Source organism: Teleopsis dalmanni, chromosome 2 (assembly GCF_002237135.1).
Source record: "Teleopsis dalmanni isolate 2A chromosome 2, ASM223713v2, whole genome shotgun sequence".
NCBI classification, from domain to species: Eukaryota; Metazoa; Arthropoda; class Insecta; order Diptera; family Diopsidae; genus Teleopsis; species Teleopsis dalmanni.
Genome location: NC_051847.1, coordinates 220,903,452 through 220,925,644, shown reverse-complemented (window position 1 = coordinate 220,925,644; position 22,193 = coordinate 220,903,452). Strand labels below are relative to the sequence as shown.

Here is a 22,193-nt window from a genome sequence, read left to right as displayed (position 1 = left end):
CATGTGTCAACATTTAGCTCGATACAGCTCGAAAATCACACTGGCAATGAAATTAAAATGAAATACATATAACCCATATTTGGTATTTAACAAGCAAATATATAACAAAACTCATAGGTTGTTCGATCCAAATGTGCGAATTCGATTATTATGGAGCTGCTTGATTATGGTAATGCTATAATAGTTCTAAACATTAAAATATATATATACATGTTTAAACCCATACTTATTGGAGAATAGAGTACGAAACGGTAAAGGATTAAATATATGTTCTTACTATGTTAATATGTTGAAAATTCTAAAATTTTCCTATTCCATTCCTTATAATTTATACCAAAATCCGCTTAATTTTGGATTATATAGAAAATTGTGTTCGCCTCCCGTTCATCACACATAAACATTTTTTTTATTTAATTACAATATATATATTTATTGATTTTTAATCATACACATTTTTTAAATAGATATATTAATATATGGTATTGTATAAACAAAAATCTTGTTTCTTCAAAACAATAAATTTAAATCACAAAAATTATTAATGTCACTAATAAAATATATACTATCATTCAGGTGAAAATATTTAGAAAATTAATTTTATATATACCCAATCAGCTGAAGCGATCTGTTTATAAAATTATTTCAATTTTGAGGCAAAAAGCTTTTTAACTCATATAGCAATTTCTCTTTTTATATTTATATGTAATTAACCTAAATTCAGTTTAGATATTTAACTTATTTCACAAATTACAACAAATTATTTTCGAAAAAACATCAAAGAAATCGTATATCAAAACTTGATGAATTTAAAATAAATCTAAAAACTTATAAAATCTATAATAGTAACAATTGTCGCAGAAATATAAAAATAATTTAAAACATTTTTCACTTTTTAATAATATAACGTTTTAGTTAATTTATACTAGCTTTTTAATACAAAATATAAGAAATTATTTAATATTAAACTGATACCAAATTTAACTAAATATGTTTTAAATTTACACATACAGCTTGATTATATTTGATATGAGCAGATTTCTTAAGTCTTAAACGTTTATATGCAATTCATAAGTTTATCATATTTTTATAAGAAAATATATATTTTATGCTTATGACATATAATTGCGGGCACATATTGTACAATTAAAATGAAACATATTTATTAAGGATAATTTTACTATATATGTATATTGACATAATTTTTAGTAATACCGCATTTGGTATATGTTCTATATTAGAAAATTAAAGAAAATTCATAAAAAATTATATCATATTAAAGCTACTATATATATATTATACCAAATTTTATATTACACTGAATATATAAGGCATTGCTAAGTGGAAATAAAACCGAAACAACTATAAATCGAAAACAAAACAAATCTTAGTTTGTAAATGTTCAAATGTATTTAATTAATCCACTTTCAAAAATTAATTAACATAATATAATTTAATATATAAATTCAAAAGCCAAATAGTAGAATACTTAAAATCTTAAAGTATAACTTAAAAAGAACAATGTAACAAAAATATATGTAAGATCCCTTAGAAAACGTTATGTATATATATGGTAAAAACGTGGAAACAAAATCGATTGTTATCGAACAGATAAGTTGTAAAAAATGCACATACATTATATTATATATAATTTTTCATTACATTTTTATATAAAATCTAAAATGTCTTTATGCAACCATTAAAAATTATTACTAATACTTCACTTAAAGGACATTTCAACATGCATTTACACTGCATGAAAGAAAAATTTAATATAAAAATTATATAAACAAATGAATACAATACACTTATACATACTTATTTTAAGCTTACAATTTTAAATTGCAATTGTTATTTTTGTAAAAAAAATTCGCAATGAATCAAATTCATCATTTTTAGACTAATATGCAGCATGATTTCTGAAAACAGGGATTCAGGAATTCAGGAATTCAGGGATTCGTTGCTATCCATAATTTGGCTGTTCTTTATATATATTCGTCTATTGTCTTTATAGACATAAAATGGTCGGCAATTTAAAAAATATTTGCAAAATACAAATACAAAGAATTTCTTTTCTGCTATTAATGTGAGTTTGTGCGTTTTAACATTTTCCCTACCCTACGATACACTCTCGTAATTGTTGGTAGATTGTTGTAAATGGTTATTAATATGACTGGTTGTGTTTCTAGTATTGGAACTTGTTGAAACAGAATTTGAGTGTAATTCACGCACATAGCAATTTCGGCATACGCGTACTGCTTTTGTCAGACCATATTTGGGTAATGGGGCCGAGGCGTTGGAGCAAACGCCGCAAAACACACCTCCGCAATTCCGACAGTGATGACGTCTACGAAATGCGGTGAATGGTGTTTGGCAGGACATGCAACGTGGTGCTTTTTCGTCTGGTATCCAAGCAGGTGGCGATAAACGTGCATTTAGTTGTTGAGCTTGCGAAATTTGTGTTGGACTAGACGGAGTTCGTGGAGCTTGTTCTGTATTGTTATTGTCGCTATTGTTGTTAACGCTGGTAGGATTATTAATATTATTACTGTTATTTAAAACTTGTTGTCGTGTTGAATGACCAAAGGCAGCAGACGCACGTTCACTTACAGGTGAGTTGCTTTCAGACGATGACGACGTCGCTGAATTGCTACCCACAGAGTCATTACGATTTCGTATTGAGTTATTATTGTGCTGATTCTGTGGTGTCGATAAACGTCTGCCATTTATATAAGTTGAGTGCCTGTGGTTGTTTTGAGATGTAATTGATGAATTAACAGTTGTTTCGTTATTTTCTTGATCTCCAAGACTACGACTTCGGCTAATATGGTTTCGTAGAACACCATTGGCAGTTGAGTTATCATTTGATACTAAATCTATTGTATTTCCACGTTGCATTGTTGCACCAGCTGAATGGCGGTTGCTACCACCATCACTACCTGCATTGTTGAACACATTGTCCAGTTCTGGATTTACTTCCTCTGCGGAATAAATGCTTTGATTTGAGCCTGCACTCTCTTGTATCACATCGTTTTCTGAAGCACGAAATTCAAATAATTCCGATTCTTTTGATTTTTCAGGTATATCAATGTTTTCTTGCGTAGGAGACATATTCATAAAAAATACGTTACGCAGAATATGCCGCAAATCTGAGGCGAAATTTGTTTGCAATTGATCAGCCACACCAGCTATGCATACGAAGAGTCGATGAAGCAAATTCTCCGTACTTCTATATGAGCAAAAAAATATATATTTGTATAACAAACTAATTACAAGTTTTAATGGTAAATTTGTTTTGTTTACTTACTTAAACCTCATACGTCCAGTAGGTTTAATAGTCAACGAAACTTCTTGCGGTGCACCATCGCATAACGAAGATGAAGTACTGCTATCTACGCTCGAGGTGTCATGATGTACAGCAGTCGAAGCCGAAGTTGAAGACGAACTAACTGCAGGTGGAGTACTGCTAATATTTTCCTCCAAAGATAACTTTGATTCATCCATACTGTATTTCAAGTCGGTATGATGACTGTGACTACGACGATGATGATGATGATGGCGACTAGTAGGCTGCCGACGACTGTGGCGGTGTGGATGATGATGGTGATGGTGGTGGTGGTGATGATGATGAGAATGACTGTATTCACTACTTCCAGGGCTAATACTGTAATTATGATGGTGTCTACTGTGTCGACGTGAACCTGTTTCATAAGAAGTACTGCTGACATTAGACGAATGTTGGACTTTATTTTCGGTACTGCAACTACTACTTGTAGAACATTTATCTGTATGTATTTGTGTTTCTTGACTACCAAAAGAGGGTTCTTCTTCATGTTTTATTGTCAACTGTTCACTTTCATCGGAGGAATTTAATAAGTTTAGTGGTTTAAATGCATTTGTATTATTTATAGCACTACTAGTGGTGGGCATATCAGCATCTGTGTCTAATATTGGTGGACTATTAAATTCTTCTTCATTAGCGATAAAATTATCAGTAAGAGGAACTTCTTGTGGTTGTAATAAGTTGCCTAAATTAGTGTTTGGAATAAGATAACCCGAGGCGCAATCAGCTGATACCATATCTATTTCTTTAGGTAAGTCTTCATCTTCATCTGTCCAATCAACCGGACTAGAAGTTGACGCTACTGATGTTGTAGTCGAAGTAAGCGAATGTGAAGGAGTAGGTGAATGCGATGGAGAAGCAGTTGGTGATGACGCAGAAGAACTATTTACAGAATCTGAGGAAATGGACGGCGACCGTGAGGCAAAATGAGTGGCATATGAAGGACTTTTGTCATTATTGTTATTAACTGACTCTTTACTCTTAACTTCATTAGCCACTTCAGGTTCAATCGAGGAGTTTTCTATCTCATTAACATTATTATTTGTATTTTCAGTACTATTATTACTCATATTATTTATAGTTGCAGAACTTGTATCGTTCACATCACAGTTTATGCTGTTAGATTTGTTTGGACTATTGTGGTTGTTATTATTTTGTTGATCTGTACTAGGCGCTTCAATACTACTTGTACCCACAGGAATCTTTAATGTAAATAAATAGTTAAATATTTCTTAATGTATGTTTTAATGTAATTTAATTAATGTACATACCTTCAAATGTATATCTTCGTTTGTACACAGTAATTTTTCTAATTGAAATAGTTCAGTTTTATTCAATTGTCTTAACAGTTCCCGTACCTTTATTAATAACGTACGAAACGGACGAAACATCTCCGACAATTGTTCAGCTGACATATCCATATTTAGTGGACCCTTAGGGTATACGACTAGACCAGTTATTATTGCCAAACGTGGAATGGAGAACATCAGTGCTGGATCAAAAGCATCAACTTTATCCTGATCTAGTAAACCAATTTGTAAAGCTCGTTGTAACGTCTCAGAGAAAAGAACACAAATGTACTCTTGCATTTCATATTCTTGTTTTGTTTTGACTTGGACCATAGCACTGACGTAACGTAACTCAAACTCAGCGAAAAGCCTATCAAAAATTTTCAGGCTTTCGTACAACTGTTCGGTTGTTGAGTCATTCATATCCAGATGTAGCTTTTTACTATTGGGTACGTTGTTACGCAAACACTGATCACGTAACAAGTTTCTTACATTGCCCAGACTTTTGGTTACCGCTTGTGCTAAGGGGCGCATTTCCTTACTTTCTTGTTCACGATTCATTATGGATGAGCCAGCAGCAAGGCATTCTGCGCCAAACCATAGTTGCCCTGCTAAATTTTCTTGCAATACTTCTTCAGGAAATTTTGCACGAAATGCACGAGGATCACGATCTTCTCCTAACAGTTCATCCATTATAAGATTTGTTATTGAAAGTACTTTGTCCTAAAGTAAGACATTTGAAATAGAGGTTAGTGAAAATATACTAAACTAAAATTGTAGATTACATACCTGCCCTTGGCGTAAACGGCTTACTAAACGAGAGCAACGATCTGGTTCTGCGCGCCCATCGAAACTATCTAACTCACTAGCAACTGCTGTGAGTGATCTGTCTGCATGGTAAAAACGAGCTAATAAGGATTTATCATCCGCCTACAATTAAAAAAGAAAAACAGTTGAAAAACCATTTAATGTCAGAGGATATGAATATTATATAAAGCATTTTATAAGCATTTTAAGAATAAGAAGAATAATTAATAAAAAGAATTAAATGAAAAAAATAATAAATTACATATACTTTTATATACTAAAGGAACGAACTACTATGTGTGAAATTTGTTTTGTTTATATAAAGAGAAAACTAAAGCGATAGAATACAATTCTTTTATTAGGCTTAGAAACTCATACATGATATATAGATATGCAAATAGCTCGTTATATAAAAAGTAAGTAAATTTGAAATAAAAAATAATATGGTTTCAGTTTAGAATAAAATCCACATTATTGTTATATATATCACAACAGGTGTAAAATTATCAACAAGTGTTTCTTAGTTTTGTACCGCCCAAGTAGTTTTTATATTTGAAATTCTTTTTTTTTCATATACATATATATATATCTATATTACTGTACTTGTTAATTAAAATAATAACACTACTCGTAATTAGGTATGAAAAAAAATCAAAGGTCAATAACGAATATCACAGGTACATTGAAGCGGAGCAGTGAATGCGGGTTCGTTGTTTGGGTCAATAAACAATAAAAATTTTAAACAAACAAAATATCAAACTCATTTGCATCAATATAAGCCGCAATGTGAAAATGAATATAAACAAAATGTAAAATTTAAAAAAAATAATAAATAAAACATAGACATGGATTTACGAATGTTTCGAATTGGTAAATACATCTTCCGATTTCTTCAAAGCAACGGAGTGTTATGACGACCTTGACTTAAACATTAAACATAAGATTGCGTATAAAACTACTATATTTTATAATATGCTATAAATATAAATATAAAAACACCTGGCGAAACAAGAAATGATATAATTTAATTTGTAAATTGTTATATATTAATCATTTTTACTCGTAAAGTTTTGTATATCAGATTAAATAATTTATTATTAATAATAATTTTGTTTTTTTTTTACAGGCTAATTGGTTAATAGTTAAATAACAAACTTTTTTAAAAATTTTTATTAGTTTTTAAATGATTTTATTTTAACCGATATTTGGACTATAATCTATGGTCATCAACAGGGTACTATAAAATTTCAATACCCTGAAAATGACTATAAATTAAAGTCGATATATCGGTTAGAATAATATCTTTTAAAAAAAATAACAAAAATTTAAAAAGTTTGTTATTTAAGTATTATTAAAATTTTTTTGTCATTAAAACAACAAATTATAATTTATTATTATAAAGATATATATTAACTTTCCATTCGTCCAGCTCAAAAACTGTGAGTTAAGCTTGTATTAAATACACACATGGATAAATTTACATTAGCCGCTACAAATTAAAAAATAAATTAAATCTTTTAAGCTTTAAGAACTTGAGTAAATTTTAGAGATTCTTAATAAAAAAAATTCGTCACTTATGTAAATAAAACCAAGCAGTTGAGTAAATGGGCGCTAATTGGAATTAGGGTATAGATAACACATACATACAGAATCAACTATTTCCAACCGCAAGCGATTACAGATTATGTCTCAATCTTCATAACAAGATATCGACAGCTGGGGTTCCACATTAATGAAGAAGTTGTTTTTATGATATGTATATTTTATGGAAACATAGAAAACATAGAAATTGGTGTGGTAGGGTGTCAAATAAGGAAATGCTTAATAGTAGCGAATATTCTAATTTTTTCAATAATTATTTCATTATTATTGAATAGGAAAGAAATTAACTAGCATTAATGCTGCATGTGTGCGAGGCAAGTCAATAAACGTTTCAACCGAATACTCGAAAACCAAGTCACTAAAGGTTTTAACCGAATATTCGGAAATCATATCACTGAAGATTTCCTTAATGTTACTTATAATATTTTTTAATTTTTAAATATTATTATTTGCTTAAAACCTGAAAGTCAAGACTTATTAATGAATTCCACAACACACACTACTATAAAAACAACCAGAGTTCATTAGCTGTAGTATTAGTATTACACTACTATAAAAACAACCAGAGTTCATGAGCTGTAGTATTAGGTGACCAATACGGTATTGGTTCCTACCGACACCATATGAAGCTAAGCTAGGCATTCTTGCGAATCTAAAGAGAGCTTGAATCTCTAAGATTAAGAAGAAACTACAAAGAAAACATTTATTTTAGGAATTTTAAAGTGTATTTTTAGACCAGACCTCGCTTGCTATAATTCAGGCACATATACATGCACTGTATTGGCAAAACTATATGTAAATATATTATATGTAAACTAACTATATGAAAACTATACATAAATACAGTGGAAACTCTCTTAAGCAGACTGTCGGTGTCCGGGACATGAAAAATTGAAATCTTGGGACATCGGTTAAGGAAGATGTCTTATTATGAGAATGTGTGTTTCATAGAACTTTAATGTGTAATATTTATTCATATATTAAACTTATTTATCTAATAAGAAAGTGATTTGAGAACTGTTAGAACACAACTTTATATCATAACAATATATTGTAGCTGAAAGCATTGCCATTCGTACGGTACAAAATAACTTTCAAGGTCACAGTAGTTCTCCTTCTCTGTTATAAATATTCGACGAAAGTTAATATTAATATTTTAACATTTTATTTGTCAAATATAATTTTCTTTATAACATATTTTTAACTTTGATATTAATTGATATTGGGGTAGAGGCGCTTTAAGCAATTTATGAAAATAATAATAAAAACCATATGTTTTGTTATAAACCAAATTTTGGTTTTTAACTTTCTAAAAGATTAAAAAAAATTTTAATTTTCAAATAAATTAAATTTAAATTAATTATAAAATAAATTAAAATAAGTGAACTTTTTATATTGCGGTTGTGAGCGTGTTTGGCTTGGCTTTTGTGATGCCAGCCAAGTCAGCACAAGGTAGGCGAGTTGCTTAAGCACCCAAAGACGTTCGAATAAATGACGTCACAGACAGGTTTCATTCAGATTGGCACCAACATTAAGGGTAACAAAAACAAAAAAATAAATGAAATTTAAAAAAAAATTAATTATTAAACTCTCAAAAGCTGTTAAACTTGTTTCGAATTCGCTTGAAAATGCTTTTGTATAAAATTTATAAATTCAAAAGATAAAAAACCTAAGGTAAACGTAACTTATTTCTGCCGAAGTGAGTAAATTCGTAAATTGCGCAGTTTTTAAAAATTGTTAAAAAAAATTGCAATAAATTTTAACAAAAAGCAAAAACAGTTAAAATGACTTAACGAGTCCAACAGAGCAATCACCTTCAAAGGTGGCAGGAGAGTGGAAAAATGAGTTAAATACGCTTTTAGACATGCTTTTCGACAAAAGCTGAATCAATTTCGTCAGCTGTAATTATTCCGATTTGATTAAGTATGAAGAAGAAGCAGAAATATTAATTTTAACACTTTGAAGATACCACAACTATATTTTTCGATATGCGCTTGATTGTGTTTGTTTCTTATTACAAAATTAAATAATTTCAAGGAAATTCACTAAACATTTTCCATATTTTCCATATGAAACCAAACAAAACAAAACGAAACAAAACGAATAGAAACCCAAGCAGCAAACAGAAAATTGCAAATTACGTTTCAGCAATTCTCTAAGATTAATTACATTTCATCCGCTCGAATCCAGGCCAGCGACTTCTATGTGAACTGAGTAACTGACGGATAGATTGACGTACGGATGAATCACGCTCAATGAACGTGTAATTGCTTGCTTTATTATTGTATTTACTTTTCATTTTATTTACTTTATCAATGCTTTTACATATCTCGATGAGTGGTAACAAAGCAAAAACAAAACAAAAACAAAAGCAAAAACAAAAACAAACAAAAACAGAATACTTTTTAACCAATTCTTCAATAACCCAATGAATTAAAGAATCCAAAAAAAAAAATGGTAAACAAAACTTGGAGTGTTGATATGTTCGACACGAGGGGCACGGCACTCAAGAAGATGGTCAATGGACTTTCAATGTTGAAATAACATATCAAAAATGTAAATATATATCATATATTTCATATTTTGAATGGAAAAAAATAAAAAAAAAAAAAAAACAAAAAAAAATTGTAACCTGAATTTACAATAGTTTATTTTTTACAAATAGGTTGGAATAATATAATATATTAATATAAACAAACAAAATTGAATTGATTAACTTTGGTATTGGCACCAAAAAGATTAATAATAACGCAATATCGATGAAAGTTTATCGATATTATTCAATATGATAAAATTTATCACATAACAATATTATGATTAATTAATTCATTATGGAGACAGTCTGAAAGGTTCTCTAGTATTAGAAATCATAAAATTTAATTAATTGTGTAGAAGTCTTTAATTTTTAAATAGATATTTATAAAGTATTCTGAAAGGCACTCTGAAGCACTCTGAAAGGGTCTTTGGTAATCGGAACAATTATTTAAATAGATATTTGTAAAATTTGAGAGGTTCTCTGATATTAGAAATTATAAAATTTTATTAATAGTATTGAGATCTACAATTATTCAAGCAGATACTTATACAAATTTTTTCAATCTGTTAATTTAATATACTATTAGTAACTGTTTACTAATCACATTTTAAGGTGGCAATAAATTATTAAGGAAATATTAAAAAAAATATAAGTTACAGAGTGCGGCGATCACTCTAATACCTTAGCTATTACCTGACAAAGTTAACAGCCTAATTTAGACCACAGAACAGCTGATAAGTTGGAGCCTTATTAAAAAGCTGCTGAGGAAAATTGTCGCCTCAGTTATTGATTTATATGATTTATACATTTTACATGAAACAACATCTGAACTGTTCCGAACATCGACCAGAACATGATTTAAAGGCATTATAAAAGTCCAGTGCACTACTAGTAGTTATCATATATACACTTATTAACTAATGCTATAAATTAAAAACTAAAAATATCAAAAAATTTTTTAGATATTTTATACTTTGGAATGCAAAGAATTCGTGCATTTTTAATATTAATTATTTTTCTTCTGTTTTCATTATAAACAAGCTACTAAAAATAACTAAATTCTTGGTAATTGGTTATCAGAATATAATTATTCTGTTCTTATACTAAAAAATATATATATTATATATGTGGTTTGTGTAGCTTAACGGTGAAAACGTTTATATGATTAATAAATCTCATTGGACTTCATGTCAATTGCATTTCAATTTCAATATAATTATAAACAAGGGGAAAAACTATTTTTTAAGTGCAAAAAAAAAAACGAAATAAATAAAAACTAAATAAAAAATAAAAACAAAATGTTGTAATTTTATTTATAGTTTAAATAAATGCATCATCATATATGTATATATATACACAAATCCAACACATAAACTAGTTACAAATGTATTTAACAGCACATTACACTACACTTCCCTATAGATAGATATTGTAGATAATTAAGTAACAATTTTAAATTGTAAATTATAAAATATATAATTATTGTAATTACTGACCCTATAATAACAAAATAAATTATTATCTATCTGCGTTAAAAACAATTACTTAAAACTGATAAACTACTCTTTCTACATACTACATACGTATATAGTATTAATATAGTAGAATATATGCATATGTATATATATATACTTTATTGACATATCTACTTTTTATATATTAATAAATAATAGATATATTTCAGATAACTTTAAGCACATGTAAAAAGTTTGTTAAGAATAAGGAAGTAAATAGTAAATATTTAAAATTCATTTAAGATAATAAGCAAATCTGTTAAAAAAAATTAAATAACTAGAATTACTGCAGTCATGCTTAAAAATGCATAAACAACATGTTTGTATATTTAAGTATATTTTATAAACAAATTTACTGACATTAATTGATTAAGCAAGTTGCTTTTTCTTTTTTATATTGTATTAGTAAACAATAACAACAATAATTGTAGAAGTAAAATTCCACACCATTTTGCAATTACGTTTAGGTGATATTAAACAAGACAAAAACACAGGAATATCTCAAAATTAGTAAAGTATAAAGTAATTAGTAATTATAAACATTTTTTTTAAATTTGGTTTTTTTTTAATTAGAAATATTAACTGAATAACCAGTCCGGAAGATAAATATTCATTCAGCCATTCAGCCAGTAAAAACCAATTTTGAAAAGTAAATGGAAACAATTACCAGTTTTTTTTTTATTTTCAAGAAACTAATGTCATAATCTCCGTCTTAAAGAATAATATACGCATATTCTGAAATAACCCAATTAAGTGGGTATTTCTAATCAATTTTCACTAGAGTGCTCTGCCTGTATGAATGAAAAAATTAAAAACATTACTAAGGATGAGAGTTTAAAATAAACATCGATCGATTAAAATGCTGTAATTTAAGTAAAGTTTAAGTAATCGACATAATTTTCAAAAAAATAAATTGTATTACAATGAAAATAGGTATACGAAATATGATTACTAATTAATCAGATTTCTTAAACGATCAAACAAATATTTCATTCGGATAACACATCTTAATATTCGTTGGTGAATTCACAGATGATGTAATTGTTCGCTAACTTAAGATCAATAGTTAATTTCACAAATCTAAATATTAGTGTGAACACACACCAAGTGTTCCTTTTTCTTCCTTTTGATGTAATAGCATTTCAATTAAGCAGACCCATTTTGTTAGGGTCATTTCAAACTTCCTCGATTCATTTGTTCTTCTGCGAGCTTATGGAAAACGGTGCCAAGTGCATTATGTTTGCATGTCAAACGTAGATATATAATGTATTTTATTAAATTCTATTTCTTTATTATTCGATTGAAATTATTTGTATACAAAACCAGATTCGTTCAGTACCAGTTTGTGAAATTCTTAAATACTCTCCTCTCACATGCAAAAAGGTAATATATATAGTATGCTATAATATATGCTGAACTGTGCGAATCAGATATTTTTATAATCGAAGAGCTAAATGTGCTAAAATAAGGTTTTATTTACAGCCGTGTTTACAGAAGGTTTATTAACTAGGTTTATATATTACTGAGGCCGCTCATATTTTGAACTTAATATATATTTTATGTAATTTTATTTTTAATTTTTTAATTTTTATTTCGGTTTTGTTTTTTTAAGAATATAAACTTTTATTTCGAATATTATTTATTTTTAGTATATATACTAAAGATATAGTAAAAATTAACGCTCAAAATAAATGTTAATATTCTTAAAAAACAAAAAGCGACTTTTTAATATTTTAAGGTGTTCAAATTTTTACACATATCAACTACCTAATTAGTTAGTCATTACTATATATGTTTCTTTGATGTCTAGAATAACTGCGAAGACTGTGAGGTCGCTAGAACCTTATGACCTAATTTGTGCAAAAATAAAACGAGAAGCCTTCTAGGCTTCAGCAAACAAACCTACAGTTCGTGTACTTACTGGAGTACTAACGGGACACTGTGCCATTGCGTCTATGCTCCAACGATGGTGAGTTCCAACTAGTGGATTTGCAGGAGTTGCCAAGATGAAGAGGAGGTATCAACCACTTCCTGTGTCTCTGTTCAAGACTGCAGACAAGGCGACTTCAATGTCTTCAGGTTCGCTTTTTCACTGGCTTGGAAAACCAAATGGTTTAACAAGGATAACAAAGGTTAGCAACTTGCCTCTTCCAGCAAAATTTTTGATGGTATCACAATGGGCAATGTATGCCTACGAGTGGAAGTGCTGATAACTGTCAGCATGCACCTTCTGAACCTCGATGTTTGGAAAAATCCGTTTTTAAATTAAGAAAAGTGTAAGGTTTTTTTTCATTAATCAAAATATGATTAATCAAAATATGAGTTTTAAATAAAATAAAGCTTCGCAGACGAAATTTTTGGCAAGATTGATAGGAGAGCAAATGTAACAACTACATCCAATATTAATTAAAAAATTATTTGATCAGATCGCATTATCAAATTACTCTATTCAAAAAATAAAATGTAAATATTACTAAGAAAACTTTGTAAATGAAAAATAATAAATGTAATTGAATTGTAATAAAGCTATGTATGTGAAGGGAACTGACAATTCGGCAAAGTCAAAGCTAACTTTTAATTGTTATCATGCTAATTAAAACAATTAATAATCAAGGCTTCCCATTACAATCTACAATAAATTATATTGTTTTATTTTGTTTAAATAATTACTATAAAATATGTGAAAATGTGATAAATGAAGGGTTGAGTTTACACTTAGCAATAAAATTAATTTTAAGAAATTTATTTTTTCCAACATGAAGGTCAGATTGATCGAAAGTGTTACGATAAGAGTAAAACATATTATACTGTACCACTAAACATTTTACTTTATTCAAAAAAAACCTTTAAATTTTTTTTTCGTTTCTCTGATATATTAAGAAAATATGTGTCATATTATTGCGAAACTATAAGAGAAAGTTGAAAAGTTAAAGTTCTTATCTTAAAATTTGCTTTTCCGGTCAAATATAATTAGCAAATGACTTGAGTAATAGGAATTTTTAACCTTAATTTTTAGTTTTTATTTCTATATTTAATTTTAGGTTTAGTAATTTTCGCATAAAAAGATTTTTAAAAACAAAAATTTAAATTTTAAGATGTACCAAAATGTATAAAGGTATATATTTATACATATACATATAAAATTGTATATTTAAATTAGTTAATCAATATTAGTTAATCAATAATAATATTTAAAAAAATATTGTTTTGTTTGATACAATTAATCACAAACTGCAGAACTTAACCCGACTATTCCAAACAATGCTGACACGCAATTTGAAATAGTTCAAGGACAGTCCATTTTGCATTTTATGAGTTGTTAACATTGTCACTACTGGACATTGTCACATTTTTTGAACGGTACAATGAAAATCTATTTATACAAGTGATACTTCTTAATAGAGCTTAAGGTTCCTACGGCGTCTCAGATCCGCTTTGAGTCATACATTTTCTAGTTATCTGTGTTTATCCAATTTACCAAGTAACTTGGGACTTTCATGTCACTGTTCCTTGTGGAATATCATCTTATATAGTTTCTGAAATGCGTAATCAATCCAATCGTATTGCCAATCGTATCTCTTTATGTTTCAGTTTCCACTTATATTGTTCGCCATTGCTTTTGGTTACTCATAATCTTGAGCCCCATATCCCTAAATTGATTCTCAGACATCTAGTGATAGAATGCAATAACAACATATTTGATGCTATAACAAGCTATGTTTCTAAGCCTTGTAATTGTATGAACTTGACGCATACATTAAAAATCTTAAATCTAGTGATTATACTAATATTATTTCCACACTAGACGTAAAGTAATTTAGCAAACTCGACGGATTCTATTTGCAAGCTGTTTGCAAATGCCTTTTCTTTTCCAGCATCAGTTGACGCTAGAAAGTTTATTATCCAGATATGTAAGCCCCTACAATACTAAACCAATTGATAGAAAAATTTGTAATTTGTAAGTTTGTTTATTTATATTAAATTTAAGGCCGACCTGATCAGATACGGATTGTAACTGGTTAAGTTTTGACTGCCTAATGAGTACAATCAATAATACAATATAGATCTTCAAGAAACAGGTTCACCCTCAATGCTATTCACTAGTTTGAGTATCCAAAACCGCAAAAATTCAAAATTGTCAAACGCAATAATTAAAAGTAGGAAAGATGATTTTAGCAGACATCCTTACTTTTATTACAAATTCAAAAATTAGAAATTATTAAACAGTATATTTTGTTTATTTGAAAATTTTTAACTTTTTCGGAGTTTTTATGTAAATCAAATTACCAAAAAACAAAAACAGGGACAGGACAGAATAAAATAAAATTTCAATTAAAATTATTTTATTAAATTAATTTCTATTAACAACTTTTTTGAAACTGTATCGTTTCTTTTAACAAATATCATTATTGGTTTTATTAACTTGCGAACCTAAAATTATTTATTAGATTTAAGATACTAATTTCATTAATGAACATTAATTGCTATTAATAACTTTTGCTGTCATTAGAAAATATGTATTTCTATTTTTAACATATTTTAATTTTTTTTTTTTGTTTTTTGTAAAGTTCAACTAGGGAGAAATTATTACTAATAATAGCAACAATATGTCCTTTTCCCAGAATGAAAATTCAATGGAAGGACACTTTCATATACGCACATCACAAGCACCATATTCAATTTAAAATGACGTCACACAGAAAAGGGTACATCCACTGAAGGATTTAATGTGTGCAACAAGTGTTACTTATTATCCACATTTAAACTCAAATAAATATATATTTGTATATATATACTTTTTAGTAAAAACATGCATATAAAATTACTGAACCGATGATTTGGCACCATGAAAAATCCATAGCAAATGGCATAGACCTTGATAGAGAAAAAGTAAATAAACATAAGCCACATTAATTTGTGACGTCAATTGATGCTGTAATATCTGAAAACTATTAAACAAATATTGAATTGCTCATTGAATTGCTTCTTAAAACAATTGTTTTAGGTAATTTAAAGAACTTAATTTCTTTTTAATATCATTTCATTTCATTTCATTTCCGCATGAAATATATATGTTAGTTTCAATAATTTGAGATTTTTATAAGCATTTTAATGTACACGCACGCAATATTTTCTTTCGTACTTTCTGTTCTGCATGTATCTACTAAATTGCATGTTTTATATAATATAAATACAAATATAAATACATATATAAATAAACGCACTGTTAGCTGAAATACTTTATTTGTATACATGAATTGTTGGATCGATTATATGAAGTGCAAATAATTTATTGCTTATTTAACAAATAAATTTAAATATTTCAACTCTTCGTCTTTATTTAAAACATATTTCATACATAAATATTTATGTATGAGTCAGCTTTAAGTTGAAATAAAATTAATTAAAATTTAATTATTTGTATCATTTAAAGAAAATTGAGATTACAACTACGCAAGTTGAAACTTGAGCAGAAGTAACTTTACTTGACGACATGTAGACGTAAAGTAATTTTAATGAGATACCATAAAAATGTTTTTTAAATTTGATTTCAGCAAACTCTTTCAGACTCTACAACAAATAACAATTACACTGAAATTGAATAATTTAATAGAAATAAAAAAATTAATTGCAAATAAGTCTCATTGTGTGTGTGTAGAGACTGTCCAGTCCAGCCTTGATCTGGAAAAGGAGGAGATCATTGGGTCAAGAATTACTCTGCCCTTTTGACATTACGAGGTCCTCAACGACTGACATTCTGGCTTACAATTATGGTAGCGGTGCTCCGCTCCATTAGAAGACAGTATCCTGTTTATTTCTATTCTCTTCTAAGTCTCATTGTGAAGATCGAGAAATTAAGTACAGATTTTTTTATATGAAAGAAAACTATATAAGTAAATTGATTTAATCACAAAATAACTTACTTCACATAAAGTGAAATTCGAAATTTTAGAAGCATTTATTTACCTATAAATAAATATACAACTCACTACATTGTATAAGGTAAGTGTAGTGACTAGTAAGTTTGTAAGTTTTATATGTAAGAACGTAACAAAATATTTACTTTCAACTTATCTTTAAGATTGTCACCTATAGAAAGTTGTGAATATGTGTGCATCTTAATACGCAAAAAAGTTAAAAGTTTCCTATTTAATTACAATGAAAAACAGCAAAAAATTACAATCTTTCTGATAAGAATAAATTGACACCTGCAAGTGAAGGTCAATTATAGCGTCAATTTTCTATTCAATTGATGTTCGCAACAGCTTTTAGCTCGTTTTCCTCTTATGAAGTCATAAAAAATTGCTTTAATAAAATTTGTTTTAGTGAGAAAATATATTGATAATTTAATAAAAATTAATAAAATTGATACAATCGAAATGCAATCATTTTATGCAAATTTTTCATATTTGCAAGATTTTTTTGAAACTTAAAATTGATACTCATTTAAAATACAATAAAGAAGACCATTTGAGAAAACATACACAGAAAGTATAAAGATGTTAGAACGATAAATAGATTCTAGAGAAAAAAGCTGTACAACAAACAGGCCGTAGCTACTGGCAAAAGTGCACACAAATTAGGAGCGCTAGGAGTGCTGATTCAAGTCGAAACCCGGTAACATATCTTTGTGATACCTAAATAAGTAATAAGATGCAATCATTTAATATAACATATGTTTTTCAACTACTAATATTAGAACTGATATATTAAATTTTACCTAAAGAAGCATAAGAATGACCACGATTTCATATTTTATTATATGTAAAAATAACCCAGTCAAGGCGTAAAGAGGGCTTTTAAAAATACCTCGAGTTAAGAAAGAGTAAAAGTGCTCAAGTGCACTGGCTGAAATAGAAATAAATAATAAATAAATAAATAAATAAATAATACAAATAAATAAATAAATAATACAAATAAATAAATAAATAATACAAATAAATAAATAAATAATGCAAATAACATCATAACCAATTTCTAAAATTATTCCAATTAAAAAAAAATGTTTGCTGTTCTAAAAACTCATAGTAGAGTTCTGGTTATATATTTGCACAAGTAGTACTCTACATAGATATTGCTATATAAAGACTTCATCGAGTCCCCGAACGGGTTTTTAAGTGTATTCCTGGTTTTGAAGCTAATGAGTGCGTGTCTTCATTATAGCATTTAGATTTACTGAAATTTTCCGAAAACCCAGAAATATACGTCATTGGAAGATAAATTTTTGGTTAGGGATCGGATTGATTTCTACGCATTGTACTGCCTTATTTAAGAAGTGAATATATGGTCCGTTTAAAATAATCATTTTGAAGCAAGATATCAATTAGTATTTTATATTATACTTATGAAAAATTGGATTGCTGATATTCGGAGAGTAGTGGTGAGGGTATTGCGAGTTGAAATTAATATATCGTCCAGTATTTGTAGATTTTTGATACCAATTAATTTTAAGTTTATTGTTGTGTCTAATAACTATTGTGCCAAGATAGGCAAATTTTTCGGATTCTTCGTCTTCTTTGGCAAACTTTATATATCTATGTGGATTATTTAATGTGTGTAGTGTACTCTAAATGCTGTCAACTTTTATAACAGTAAATATATTGTCTATGTATTTGGTTAATAATCTGGATTTTATAGCTACTTCGTCCAGCATTTTGTCTATAATATTCTCCATCACATACTTTATGAGTAATTAAAAAATTATAATAATATTATTAAAAATGTTACTAATATAATACTAAACCTCTTGAGACATAGCAATTACCGAGTATATAAATTGTATATACTTAAACTTTCGTTGGCAATTTCATGATAATGAGTCAATGAATGACTCATGGACGGTTGCTTGTAGTAAATAATATCAAACACGAAATGCATTTTTATTTGGAAAATATTAATTATAATCTTTTTATTTATTATAATTTATTTACATGCATATTCTTATCGACATGCCATTTAGTATTCTAACACGTATTATTAACCTAAATAAAAAACATAAAAATGCAATTTTCAGAATTTAACTTTCGATCTAATACTTTTGCATGTTTTCTATTAATCTAGGTGAAAAGGTCATTGGTGACATTGTTTTTACATGCAATTCCAGTCAGAATACATACAAACTCATTGTAAACTACTGTAGGAATCACACAGAGAACAACTTTTTTATTGTATATAAAAAAATAAAGGAACACGAATAATTAGAAACTTTAACAATAAAACATAAAACAAAATTCGAGGAATAATCTTATCAAAATAAATTATTTATAAACGAAATTACGATCTTAGAACCAAAATAGAAAAATAAGCATGGCTTCATGGTCAAAAATGTACGCATGACTGCTTGTATTATAGGAGATACTTACATATATAATTCATTATGAACGATGTCGAAACATTCAATGTAAATATTGATAAAGCTGTCAATAATTTTTTTAAATTAAATTTACTTTATTTTGTGTCTTATTTATATTCAGAGTGTCTTTAAAATACTTTAATTCATATAAAAGTTACAGGGAACAGGTTGAGATACAATAATTGGATTGCAGGATTTGTTATGAAGAATATTTATAAAATCAATTTTTCAATTTAAAGAAAATGCTTAAAAATGTTATTTATATAACTTTTAATATTGTATGTTTATTTTAAAAACAAACAAGTTCTTATTGTTTGTTAAATAAAAAGTTTTTCATTTACACTTCCGGCATAATTAAATACTTAACAAAAAATGTATAAATGTATAAATTTTAGCAACTGCATAACTGAAGTTCTATAATAAAAATTTATTAATATATGCAATAAAATTTTATTTATATCAGCAGTTAAGCACACAAGTAAGATTATTTATTTCCGAAATTCATAAACAAATAACAAAATGAACAAAATCATATATTTAGTGTACAAAGAATCTGGAATTAATAATAAAACGCACAAAAAATTATTAATCAATCAAAATTGATTTTATCGTCTTTAAAAAAGGTCCCACAAGTGCGCCTGAATCTAGCCTTCATAAATGTATCGTAGTCTTCTGCGAATTTGTTTTCATGACTGTAATCGCCTCAAACATCTTTCTCAAAGTAGTAATTCTCAAAGTAGTGTCAAAGAGCTTACTTCTCAATATAACAAGGTTTAAAGTTGAATGGGTTATATGAACAAATACTACACGTGACATCTAGTACCAATTAGCATATATAGTTCTTATATTAACACAAACTATAAATAACATCGTCTTAATCGTCTATAATGTCCAGTTGGCAAGTACAGTTGTTGCTAATTTCATGTAAAAATTTTTTATAAGGCTCGATATCTCGAAAACTAATCCATATTGGCATATAGAAGCTATACTATTATAAAGTTACTCATTTTGACTTGTCTGTATAAAAATTCACTGTTCTTATGGTTTGAATTAAAGTTCAAATATATATTATTATGGGTATGGGTGTGCATACTCGTGTATGAATATGAGTATGAAAGAAAATATCAAATTTAGGAAATCGAAATCATGCCAAGCAAAATCAATGAAATATTATCAAGATTAAAATAAAACAAAAATAATAAAATAAAACCTTCTATAAAACACTTTTATTTTTAATATAATTTAACAATAATAAGAAAATCCATTAAATACAGTACAAAACAAAACTCTAAAAATGCTGGATTACTATTGTAAAATACTGACTTCATTTACTATCGAAATAGAACAAATTGCTATAGCCAGAAATTTAATGTCGACATATTATTGCGAAAGTCTATTTTTTGGTCTATTCATGACTAAAAATCGGTTATGTTTAGAACAAAATAATACTTTTTTTTTTTGAACTGTTTTCTATTTTGATATAAAATAAAAAACATTTAAATGATTAGCACTAAATTCAACGCATATACATCTAGAATGTTTTATGTAGATACCTATACTTATATTATCTATAGTATCTATATCTATAGTATTATCTATAGTATCTATAGTATTGTTTAAATACTTATTAGTATCTGTTTAAATTTTTGTTTGGTATTTAAATGAAAGAATTTTAATTATTTTTTGAATATATTTTAAACATATTTAAAACTTTTATTTAATTACTTAAAACTAATTTTACGCATTAAATATAAACAAAAGTTTTTAATCTTATCAGGAGGTTAATAGTTTTCTGAGATATAGCAAAACAATAGATAATGAAGAAGAAAGTATCAAAATAAAATGATAATTACATTCATAATGCAAACTTGTACTACGACGAAATCAACAAGAAATAGAGAAATACAAAATTGATAAAAGTTCTTGAAAACGAAAACGATAGTGAGTAAATTTAAGCAAAACAAAAACTGCGACTGTTTATTTTGCAAAAATGTATTATTTTCAGATAAAATGGTTTTCGTTTCATACTATAAATGTTTAACATATCATATCGTAGAGATAAAAAAAAATCAAAAAATAACTAAATTGATTCTTTTATATCTGCATATGCATAAAATCACTATTTAAACAAATATTCACAACCTATTAACACCTCAATTTACAAACTTAAGTCTTATGTATCTTGAGATACGTAAAAAAAACTCACTAAATCAATTATCAAATACAAAAAGTTTTTATTGTATTTTATAAAAAAAAAAGCAAAAGAAATATATTTAAATTCTTTATGTTGTTTATTTTATAATTTTCTTAAAGCAAATTAAAATATTTTTTCTGTGTATAGCATTTGAAAGAAGGTGGAAAATTTTTTAAAATAAGTTTTATGAAGAATTTTAATATGAAATGAATTTATATTATTGTTTTTTATATTAAAAAAATTAAGTCATGCGATAATAATCAAATTCCAAAAAACAACAAAATTATCAAATATTGTTTGAATAACTGATTAGCAGATAATAAATGAGAGAGTTAAATTATATACTCAAATGTACAAAATTTATATACAGTTTTTATATATCAGTGTATAAGTTGATTTATTCACCTTTATTGCCCAGCGGTAAAAATAGTGCTTCAATTACGTCAAATTTGTACAAATACTATATATACTATACAAATACTATATATAATACTATATATTATATTACTAAAAACTATAGTTATAATTTGAATATTTATTTATGATCTATTATTAATA

The 22,193-nt window shown here is 27.3% G+C and overlaps 1 protein-coding gene across 2 annotated transcripts in view; it reads right to left on the bottom strand.

Moving 5' to 3' along the window:
- Window positions 1-1,476: 1,476 nt before the first annotated feature.
- LOC119681024 (lateral signaling target protein 2 homolog) overlaps window positions 1,477-22,193 on the bottom strand; it is a 420,855-nt gene continuing 400,138 nt past the window's right edge. For both annotated transcript variants that reach the window (XM_038094080.1, XM_038094081.1), the window contains exons 3-6: window positions 5,419-5,559; window positions 4,612-5,352; window positions 3,305-4,542; window positions 1,477-3,226 (exon numbers count right to left, since the gene is read on the bottom strand). In XM_038094080.1, the coding sequence (XP_037950008.1) occupies window positions 2,116-3,226; window positions 3,305-4,542; window positions 4,612-5,352; window positions 5,419-5,559 (3,231 nt within the window). In that variant the 3' untranslated portion in view covers window positions 1,477-2,115. The remainder of the gene's footprint in view (window positions 3,227-3,304; window positions 4,543-4,611; window positions 5,353-5,418; window positions 5,560-22,193) is intronic.